General features: G+C 41.1%; 1 protein-coding gene across 2 annotated transcripts in view; it reads left to right on the forward strand.

Moving 5' to 3' along the window:
* SNPH (syntaphilin) overlaps nucleotides 1-12157 on the forward strand; it is a 47890-nt gene that overhangs the window by 4695 nt on the left and 31038 nt on the right. Inside the window, exons 2-3 of one of the 2 annotated variants that reach the window (XM_075276938.1) lie at nucleotides 627-714; nucleotides 797-901. In XM_075276938.1, coding sequence (XP_075133039.1) covers nucleotides 627-714; nucleotides 797-901 — 193 coding nt within the window. Of the gene's footprint in view, nucleotides 1-623; nucleotides 715-796; nucleotides 902-12157 lie in introns of both variants that reach the window. The other variant, XM_075276937.1, reaches the window with a different exon arrangement.

Below are 12157 nucleotides of genomic sequence, written 5' to 3' on the forward strand. Positions count from 1 at the left end.
CGATTATGGCCTAAGTCAAAATCTGTTATTTTGCGGTTAATTGCCCTAATATATCATGTAATTATGCAAATAAACTCCCCATTGAAAAAAGGAAAAAAGTACTGCTTGTAGTACCCTGCTCAGAAAGGTAATACTCCTGTAACTCAATGTGTAACACTTGCCTGCGATAGCTGTTTCAGGGTGTAATGCAGAGGTCTGGTTTGGCTAGGTGAGAGGCCTTTGTGGAGGGGCTGAGGAGATGCTGTTTTCTTTAAGGAGCATGCCATGAAGGTGCAAGGAGTCTATAGACCATACAATATAGCTCTGTGTAAAAGGTATGATAATGAACTTTCCCAAAAAAGAAAGCTGTAACTCCTGCGTCTTTCTGTTGGAAAATTAATAGTGCTGTCAATGAATGTGTCCTTCTTTAAAAGAGGCAAACAATGACTTACAAGATGGCTAGATTTCCAAAAGGTGGCACTAGAGACTTCTTTTCCAAGAAGTGCATGCATTGCCTATAAGATTCCTAATGCCTTCATGGCATTCTTTCTAATGAGAAATGGTAACCCCAGATCATATTCTAATGACATGTATGGGTTTAACTGGAGGTTATTTCTGGTATAATTAAATTAAAACCTTTTTAGCAGGTGCCCTGTGTCGCCCTCTAGTGCCCCCCTGCTGTAGTGCACCTATGTCTGTGCCAGGAGGCAGAAGGTCTTCAGTTGGCTCACGCAGGTAATCTTGCCACCCCATCGGACCCCCAACTCTTATTCTGACGTTTTTATATTCATCTTTTTGCCTCATTTTTCCTCCACAGACGAGCCTCTCCTCCTGTGTCAATGAGGGATCCATATGGGACATCTTCTCTTAGCAGCAGCACCTCTGGGTCATATAAAGGAAGTGACAGCAGTCCTGCATCCAGGTAAATCAATAGAGCATATAGAAACCTCATTGGTTGTTTTCTGTGTTGTTTTGTTTTGTTTTTTTTTGGTTTGTTTTTTGGTTTTCTTTTCGCTTTTTGTCGAACACAAAAGCATGGTATATTCTTCTTTTTTCTGTTAACTACCGGTAGTTCTGGGCCACGTGTGGTCTGCGCTTAACCCTGCAAGGGCTTATATACAGTGAAGGAAATAATTATTTGATCCCTTGCTGATTTTGTAAGTTTGCCCACTGACAAAGACATGAACAGTCTATCATTTTAAGGGTCAGTTAATTTTAACAGTGAGAGATAGAATATCAAAAATAAAATCCAGAAAATCACATTGTATAAATTTTATAAATCTGTTTGCCTAGAGAAATAAGTGTTTGATCCCTCTGGCAAACAAGACTTAATACTTGGAGGCAAAACCCTTGTTGGCGCACACAGCAGTCAGACATTTTGTGTAGCTGATGATGAGGTTTGCACACGTCAGGAGGAATTTTGGTCCGCTCCTCTGTGTAGATCATCTCTAAGGGCCAGTTCACACGGAGTTAACACGCTCGCATTCTGGCACGTATACACGTGTCAGAATGTGAGCGCTCCAAAACAGATCCCATTCATTTCAATGGGTCGTTACGGACGTATAACACGCGTAATTTTGAGGCTGCAAAATTATGCGCACAAAATTATGCGTGTTTTACGCCCGTAACGACCCATTGAAATGAATGGGATCTGTTTTGAGTGCTCACATTCTGACACGTGTATACGTGCCAGAATGCGAGCGCGTTAACTCCGTGTGAACTGGCCCTAAATCAGTAAGATTTTAAGGATGTCGCTTGAAAACTCTGAGCTACAGCTCCTCATAAGTTTTCTATGGGATTAAGGTCTGTAAACTGGCTAGGCCACTACTCATATCCTTAAAGGGGCTCAATCATTAGATTTTCCGTTTTTTAGATAAACATATGCCTGAATAGCCTTTAAAAAGGCTATTCAGGTGCTGCTAATCATTTTTGAAAACCCACCAACACCATCATTTTTCTGAATTGCCGTTAAAATGTGTATGCAAATCAGTCCTACTGTGCACGGTGGGCGTTCCATGCACCCTCCACGTCATAGCTTGTTCACGCCCCCCTCTCTTCTTTGATGTTTTGACGTCCTCCTCCTTGTGATTCACCGCCTTCAACCTGGTGGTTTAGATAGAAATCTCACGCATGCGCTGTAGCGCCCACTGGAGCGCTACTGCGCATGCTCCTGCGCCATTTTTGTATAGAAAACTGCTCAGTTCCACTGAGCACTACGCGAGTACAGTACAGTCGCCGATGTTCTCTACAGGAAAATGGAGCCAGGCTGGAGGCGGTCAATCGCAAGGAGGAGGGCGTGAACAAGCTGTGACGTGAGGGGGGGGGGGGTGTACGGAATGCCCACCGTGCACGGTAGGACTGATTTGCATATTCACTTTAATGGTAATTCTGAAAAACAGGGGGGCAGCACCTGAATAGCCTTTTTAAAGGCTATTCAGGCATATGTTTATCTAAAAACCAGAAAATCTAATGATAGAGCCCCTTTAATGTACTTCTTTTCGAGCCACTCCTTTGTTGCCTTGGCTGTATGTTTTGGGTCATTGTCCTACTGGAAGACCCAGGGAAGGAGGTTGTCACTCAAGATTTTATGGTACATGGCTCCGTCCATTCTTCCATTGATGCGGTGAAGTAGTCCTGTGCCCTTATAGCAGAGAAACGCACCCAAAACATAATGTTTCCACCTCCATGCTTGACAGTGGAGACAGTGAAAATTAAGGGGTGATGGAGCACACTTGAATGGGGCTGAAGTGATGTTCCAGGCACAGCTATCTGTACAATCAGCCAATGTGTCTGGTAGTGGGAGTGCTGTGGATGTTTTACTTTTCTGATCTGTTTGGGTTTGGAAGGTCACACCTTTCCTAGTTATGAAACATTGGTGGCCTATCCAAATTATAAGTCCTCTTTAAGTGGCAGGAACCTGTCAGGCAAATTTGAGATTGACATTCAGCACATGTGTGGTGACACTGAGGTATACCACATGGACATCTTTAAAGGAATGTACGTATGCTGAGAGCAGGCGAGACTCCATTCTAGGTAAGTATTAGGTGTCCCCTGGGTATACTAAATACATATTGAGAAACTATAGCATTGGAATATAAGGACATGCTGGTGAGGCTCCTCTCTAGGTAAGTATTAGGTCTCTATTTAATAAGATTCATGTACAGCACTTGGTAGTGTGATAAGGGTTCCAACCCATAGTCCAATAAGTAAAGAATTGAAACGCTTCAAGATGCAATAAATCGTATTTAATGGATTTAGTAATTTTCCATACAGAGTAATATTGTATGAATATTTTCGGCCTGACAGCCTTCGTCAGACTCGAGAGATCTAGAGTTAATTCAAGAGATATACAAAATTAGACTATCTCATGTACATGGTTACAAATATTAGTCATCGTGGAAGATTACATATATACCGGTGTTGTGAAAGAATGGTATAAGAAACATACATCATGTATACAAGATTAATAGACTCAAAGTAAAAGTATAATAGAATACATATCTGGAAGGGAGTTTAAGGCCACAATAGATCTTGCGTATAAATATCCCAATCTCCTATTTATATAAAGTAGAGATGTAAAATCCATGGAAACGTGTAGGTTGTCATATATGCATAGATGAGAAACAGAACAGTCAGAAAAAACTTATGCATGAATCATCTTTAGACATGCTACTTAACCCCTTCCCGCCAATGGCACTTTTTGACTTCCTGACCAAGCTCGATTTTTCAAAACTGACGTGTCACTTTATATGGCAATAACTTTGGAACGCTTTAACTTACCAAAGTGATTTTAAGATTGTTTTTTCGTAACACATTGTACTTCATGTTAGTGGTAAATTTTGGTTGATATGTTTTGTGTTTAATTATGAAAAAATTTGAAATTTGGTGGAAATTTGGAAAAATATGCATTTTATAAAGTTTGAAATGATGTACATTACATACAGATAGTCAGACCGCCAACATTATATCATAAATCTCATGTTCCAGATCTCTGCTTTATGTCGGCATCAAACTTTAGGCGCCCTTTTAATTTTTACGGACATTATAAGATTTACAAGTGAAACAACAATATTCAAAATTTTCAAGAAATTTCCAAAACCCATTTTTTAAAGGGCCTAATCCAGTTATGAAGGCGTTTTGAAAGACCCTTGTATTAAAGCCCCCCATAAATCACCACATTTTCAAAACTGCACCCCTTAAATAAGCCAAAACAACATATACCTAGTAGTTTAACCCTATAAGTGCTTAACAGGAATTAATACAAAATGGAGGTGAAATTTTCAAATTTGAATTTATTTTACTAATATTTTCGTTTAGCCCTAGAATTTGCACATTCACAAGGGGTTAAAGGAGAAAACGCATCCCACAATTTGTTAGGCAAGTTCTCCCGAATACCATAGTACCCCACTTGTGGGTGTAAACTAATATATGGACCCACAGTGAGACGCAGAAGGGAAGGCGCGCCAAAGAGCTTTTAGAGGGCAGATCTGGCTGTGATCAGTTTCAGGAACCATGTCGCATTTACAAAGCTCTTGAGGTGTCAAAACAGTGGAAACCTCTAGAAAGTGACCCCATTTTGAAAACCGCACTCCTCAAAGAATTTGTCAAGTGATGTAGTGAGCATTAGTAACCCCGAAGTGAATGTGTAAGCTGTGCGGAGTAAATTGGGCACACCAAATCCTATTTTATTTTCCCACTAGCTCCTATGACATGAACGGGGAAGAGGGGCATTCTGGGGGATCAGCGCTGGTGTATTATCCCTCATAAGCTCTAAATATGGGGGGTCCCCTGAAAACGCTCGCACAGCTTATACATTTCCTTCTAGTCGCAGCCACTTATGTCCTAATGATTTGGCGACTTTTAGTGTTTTTGTCTTCACATTGTACAAGCTAGATTTTTATTTTTATTTTCTGGCAATGTGGCCATATGAGGGCTTGGTGTTTGCGGTATTAGATGTGCTTTTCAATGCCGCCATTTTGGGGCCTGTAACTTATTGACTACATTTTATTAACTCTTTCTGGGTGGGATGTAAAAGGAAACATCAATTCTGGCATTGCTTTTTAGCATTTATTTTTTTTCCCGTGCAGCGTACAGCATAAGTAACATGTTACCTTTATTCTGCGGGTCGGTACAGTTACGGCGATACCTCATTTATATTATTTTTTTAATGCTTTGCTATTTGTGCAGAATAAAATTCAATTTAGGGAAAAAAATCATTATTTTTGCATTGCCATCTTCTGAAAGGCATAACATTTTTATTTTTCGCTAGACAGAGCTGGTTGAGGGCTTATTTTTTGCGGGAACACCTCTTCTTTCTATTGGTACCATTTTGGTTTTCATCTGACCATTTGATTACTTTTTATTGAGCATTTTGTAAGGGAAAGGTGGTGAATAATTATTATTTTGTGCAGTTTTCTATGTTTTTTTTTTTTTTACGCCGTTCGGGTTAAATGTTTTAATTTTATTGTTCAGGTTATTACGGACGCGGCGATACCAAATATGTAATTTTTTTTCTATTTTTCTTTATTTTACATAATAAAACATTTTATATGGGGAAAATGGGATTTTTGGGGCTTTATTTATTTATAATTTATTTTAAACTTATTTAAACTTTTTTATTTTTACTTTTTTCTAACTTTTTTTTTTTCTGTCCCCATGGGGGATTGAAGCAGTGATCGGCTGATCACCGCTTCACTACATATACACTGCAATACACGTGTTACACGTGTATTGCAGTGTATAGGAAGCTGTCAGCCTGTGTAGACGCACAGGCTGACAGCTTCATTTACGGCAGGATCAGCCAGGAGCGAGGACGGGGTAAGTGATGGGGCAGACCCGGGGTCACTGATCAGACCTCGGGCTGCCCCCTACGAACACCGGCACCCCCCGAAACCGGCGCGGGGGGTGCCGATCGGCACCATACTACACTGTAACCCCGGAGGTGCCGGCGGTCATGTTGACCGCCGGCATATCAGGGGTTAACACCCGCGATCGGACCTGGTTCCGACCGCGGGTGTTACAGGGCATTGTCAGCCGTGTATTACGGCTGACACCCGCTGTGCACACAGTTTCTGTGTGCGCACCATGCATCCGCAGTAATAGTACGGCGGTTTGCGGGAAGCCCTTCCCTGCAGCGCCGTACTATTACGGCGAATGTCGGGAAGGGGTTAATCTTCTAATATTGGGAAGAGTAATATTCAATATGACGATCCATTGGACTCTCCTAAAGACACAGAGCAATAAATGCCTCCTCTTGTATGGAAATATAGTAATATAGTCCATTTTGATTTAGTCCATTATGAAATAGTAGAGTTCCAGGTTGTGTACTATGGATAGGTATCTAATACAATTTAAGTAAAATATGACAATCCAGTCCTAGACTGACATACTTACCGTATATACTCGAGTATAAGCTGACTTATTCATGCTGAAAAACTCTCCTCGGCTTATACACGACTCAGGGTCCACGAAGCACAGAAAAATGGAAGGGGGAGGTCCTTTAGTGCTACTGCTCTGTGATTGGCTTGTCATGAGGTCACGTGACTGTGCCCACACCAGAGTCCGATCACATGGTCATGACGTCATCAGAGGTCCTTTAGCACACTAGGATTTAGCATCTATCCTGCAGATGAGTAGCCAGGATTCATTGTGTCTTATGGAAGATGTCTGTTGTATGGAGGAGAGGAAGCTACAGTAACGTGACACACACAGGGACCTTCCTTTAGTTACTCTGTCTATTAATGTCAGGCATTTGAGGTTATTAATTTAGTTTCAGTAACTCCATGGGCCTCACATTAACCCCTTCCCACCGATGGCATTTTTTGATTTTCATTTTTCGTATTTGACTCCCCTCTTTTTAATCCCCATAACTTTTTTATTTCTCCGCTCCCAGACCCATATGAGGTCTTAATCTTTGCGGGACAAATTTTTCTTCATGATGCCACCATTAATTCTGTATAATGTACTGGGAAGCTGGAAAAAAAATCAGAATGGGGTGGATTTGAAGAAAAAATGCATTTCTGCGACTTTCTTACGGGCTTTGGTTTTACGGCGTTCACTGTGCAGCCAAAATGACATGTCCCCTGTATCCTGTGTTTCAGTACAGTTCCAGGGATACCAAATTTATATGGTTTTATTTACATTTTGACCCCTTAAAAAAATCCAAAACTGTGTTAAAAATTTTTTTTTCTAAAAGTCACCATATTCCGACAGCCGTAACTTTTTTTTATACGTAAGTGTACGGGGATGCATAGGGCGTCTTTTTTTGCAGGGCCGGGTGTACTTTTTAGTTCTACCATTTTCGGAAAATGTTATTGCTTTGATCACTTTTTATTCAAATTTTTATCAGAATCAAAACAGTGAAAAAACGGCGGTTTGGCACTTTTGACTATTTTTCCCGCTACGGCGTTTACCGAACAGGAAAAATATTTTTATAGATTTGTAGAGTGGGCGATTGCGGAAGCGGGGATACCTAACATGTATACTGTATGTTTCACAGTTTTTAACTACTTTTATATGTGTTTTAGGGAAAGGGGGGTGATTTGAACTTTTAATACTTTTTATATTTTTTTATATATTTTTTTACTTTTTAAAAAAAATTTTTTTTTTGCATTTATTAGACCCCCTAGGGGTGTTGAACCCCAGGGGGTCTGATCACTAATGCAATGCATTACAATGCTAATGCATTGCAAAAAATCATCCTTTCTTTTGAAGGCTGCATAGACCAGCCTGCAAAAGAGAGAATTTGCAGACAAGCCTGGGAGCCTTGTAAAGGCTCCCGGCTGTCATGGCAACATGACGTCGGCCCTGGAGCATGCTCCAGGAGCCGGCGATCCCGGGCAAAATGGCGGCGCCAATGTGCCGCCGGGAAAATGGCGCCTTTGACCGTGGCGCCGGAGGGGTTAATGCCTCCGATTGGTCCAGGGACCGATCAGAGGCATTAGAGCCGGTTGTCTACTGCTTAAAGCAGTAGACACCCGGCGGCTATGGTGGCCGCCCAGACCCATAGTTACAGACCCAACATGCGCCGTACTATTACGACGCATGTCGGGAAGGGGTTAATAAGTTAACCCCATCATGTCCCTCATGTGCCCCATATAAGGATTACTAACATGTGAGACACATGGGGGTGCTAATGAAGGACCTTAATTATGAAGATACCTAATTACCTCCATATGTCCCACATATCAGTAACTCTTATGTGAGGCACACAGGGGGTTAATTTGAGGGACATGATGGGCTAACTGCTATTACTATGATCCCCGGCTTATACTCGAGTCAATAAGTTTCCAAGTTTTTTGTGGTAAAATTAGGGGTCTCTGCTTATATTGGGGTTGGCTTATACTCGAGTATATTTGTATTCCTAATCTACTTGGATACCCTAGGAAGGTTCACAGTAAAATAGTTTAGAAAGTGGGTATTATTTGTCTCTATGGATAACAATAGTGGATATTATTTTTCTCTATAGTTACAATACATAATCCATATCCTCTAGGTAGGTATTTGTTCACATCTAGAGATGAATATATCCCTTATAATATCTTATCCATAAAGTAAAACTATATATTAGCTACCATATGGGATTAACTGGACTAAGGGTCTTACCTCTAGTTTAATGGGAAATTGTATAATGGAGCAGTAATGACTGCTGGCCGGCCGTATAGAGTAAATTGCTGTATTCACTGGTGTTTTGTGCATCCGGTAACATGTAACCTTCATGTGATGGGAAACTCATTAGAGGGAATGGTTCTCTGTGTAATATTGTAGGCAGCGGTGTCCATTGCTATGGAGGGCGTCTCAATCTGAGCATCCTTCATGGGGGTAAACATTATACTGGAGGAGCATGTTCCTCCAGATACTCCTACTTCGAGCAGGTTTTTGTTTTGCCAGAAGTTAAAGGGATTCTACCATTGAAATGATTTTTTTTGGCGATCACACGTTGGAATAGCCTTTAGAAAGGCTATTCGTCTCTTACCTTTAGACGTGGTCTCCGCTGCGCCGTTCCTTACAAAAACGTTTTTTACCGGTATGCAAATTAGTTCTCTCGTAGCGATGGGGGCGGGCCCCAGCGCTGAAAATGCTCCTGTATTGAACTACAAAAATGGCCGCCGGCCGGCATGCGCACTCTGCTCTGGTGTCTCACTGGCAGAGCCAACTGCGCAGGCGTCGGAGGTGACGCAAAGGAAGACGACGAAAGAAGGGGAGGATCCAGCCGAAGATAGAGGCGTCGCTGGAGCGTGTTTTCGAGCAGCAGTGGGGACGCCCCCATCGCATTTTCAGCGCTGGGGCCCACCCCCATCACTACGAGAGAACTAATTTGCATACCGGTAAAAACCATTTTTCATAAGGAACGGCACAGCGGAGACCACGTCTAAAGGTAAGAGACGAATAGCCTTTCTAAAGGCTATTCCGACGTGTGATCGCCAAAAAAAATCATTTCAATGGTAGAATCCCTTTAAGGGTGCATTCACACTACGGATATGCTGACTGATTCTGAACGTTAAAACACGTTCATAATCAGCGCGTATAAAACAGATCCCATTCATTTCAATGGGAGCCGGCATACGAGCGCTCCCCATTGAAATGAATGGGTTGCTTTTTTTCTCTACGAGCGCTCCCATTTATCCTGCTAGCATTTAAATGAATGGGAAGTGCTCGCGTGTACGGCTCGGAATGAGCCGAGCGCTTACGCCGTGTGAAGGGGCCCATACACGAGCCGTACACGCGAGCGCTTCCCATTCACTTCAATGGGAGTGCTCGTAGAGAAAAAAGCAGCCCATTCATTTCAATGGGGAGTGCTCGTATGCCGGCTCCCATTGAAATGAATGGGATCTGCTTTATACGCGCTGATTTTGAACGTGTTTTAACGTTCAGAATCAGTCAGCGTATACGTAGCGTGAATGCACCCTAAAGCTGTATTTTATTTTGCTTTTCCTGTGCCTGACAAAGGTTTATTTTACTTTTTGTTTTGTTTGTTTTTTTGTTTGGTTGTTTTTTTTTTAATTTAAATAGTTTTTTGCTGCAAGATTTTTGTCCCCTTCTGTGACTGACTGGGTCCTAACCACTGCTTCTACCGAGCTACCTTCTCCACAGTAGGGACTGCCATCATACACAGAAATTCTCAAAGAATTCTTGGCCATGGTCGCACAGTGTAGTTCCAAATCTCTGTAATGTACCTCTCTTGGTGCTGTTTGTAAAATTGCTTGAAAAGAACACTTGTTCCTGGTTAAATGAAAAGGTCAATTGTGACATTGTCATCCGGTGCTCAGCTACAACTGGAAAGCCAATAATAAGATTTGTATGTGGCACTCAATAGTGATTCTTTTTCTGGTTGCTGTGATAGGGTCCCAACCCGTAGTGCAATAGGTAAAGAATTGAAGCACTCCAAGATGTAATAAATGGTGTTAGAGGACCTTTCACCATCTGGGGCACATGCAGTTTAATGTACCGATAGAAATCCGACAGTGCAATAAATTCGGCTTTCCCATTCTGTGCCCCCAGTGAAGAGCTATCGGTGCCGGTACCGTAGCTCTTTACTGTCAGAAGGGCATTTCTGACAGTCAGTCAGTCAGGAACGCCCTTCTTCACAGCAGTGTCTATGGCGCTATGCTGTGAGAGTGGTTGTTGCTTACCGCCCAGCGATGATGTTGAGCGGTGAGTAATGCCCCCCCCCCCCCCCCCAAGTACTCTTCTATGGATGAGTACTATCAGTAGGGAAGGGGGCCGTTCCTCACCACTCTCACCGTACGTGCTGCTGTGAGGAGGGATGTTCCTGACTGACTGTCAGAAATGCCCTTCTGACAGTGAAGAGCTACGGTACCAGCACTGACAGCTCTTCACCCGGGGCACAGAACGGGATGGTGAAAGGTCCTCTTTAAATTGATTTTGTAATTGTCCATAAAGAGTAAAATTGTGTGAACATATACTATATATCTTCCTTTCATGCATACAATATTACAAGGGATATATAAATCTCTATATAGTAACAAATACTTACCAAGGGGATATGGATGATATTTTTTTCAGGACTAGTTATTCTATGCAAAATAACTGTGGACGTATATTAATTGAGATTTAGGTATTTTAACAATTGCAATCATTAATAACCTGTTGAAGGTATCCATTCCACTACAATGTTATTCATATAGACAAGTAATACAAACTTCCTAAACCATCTTACTATGAACCTATCTAGGGCATCAGAGTAGATGAGGATCTTAGGAATTAAGTATGTCTTGGTCTAGGAGTGGATTTTCATATTTCATAATGGACTAAATCAAAATGGACTATATTACTATATTTCCATACAAGTGGAGGCATTTATTGCTCTGTGTCTTTAGGCGAGTCCAATGGACCCTCATATCGAATATTACTCTTACCATCGTTAGCAGATTAAATAGCATTACTAGTGATGATTCATGCACAATTTTTTTTTACTCTTCTTTTTACTGATCTATGCATATATGACAACCTACACGTTTCCATGGATTTTTCATCTCTACCTTACATAAAGATGAGATTGGGACATTTATATGTAAGATCACTATCAATTGTGACATTGCACCCTAAACTCCCTTCCATATGTGTATTCCATTACACTTTTACTTTAATTCTATGAATCTTCTATATAACAACAAGATTGAAAAACAAGTGGTGAAAAAAATATTAATCTTCTGTACATGCAGAAAATAACCTTGTCTATGTAAGCGCACTTTTGTTTCTTATACTGTTCTTACATTGTTCTTTCATATCGTATATGTTCTCTTCCACGATGACTAATATTTGATTGATATACATGATACAGTTCTAATGTTGTATATCACTTGAATTATATAACGAAACAACAACATGGGACGGCTAATGAATAATATCTATTATAATCATAAGTAATAAATAAGCCGACCTACATCCCTAATAGTTCGCATTGCTATCGCCATAAAGGATACCAAGGTTTATAGGAAAGAAGAGAAAGAGATAAACACAATGCTCAAAGTAGTATACAAATTAAAACCAATTTTTATTGAAAACCATTAAAACATAGACATACAACAATACAGGAAAAGAGTCTTTCCCAACAGACCGGCACTGTGTGGATACAAATTGTATAAGTGTCAATATACGCTTAGTTATATTTGGAGTTACAATCAAAAGATTTGGCCATAGATAATGTAGAGCAGGG

The sequence above is a fragment of the Leptodactylus fuscus genome, chromosome 6 (genome assembly GCF_031893055.1).
Source record: "Leptodactylus fuscus isolate aLepFus1 chromosome 6, aLepFus1.hap2, whole genome shotgun sequence".
Lineage (NCBI taxonomy): Eukaryota > Metazoa > Chordata > Amphibia > Anura > Leptodactylidae > Leptodactylus > Leptodactylus fuscus.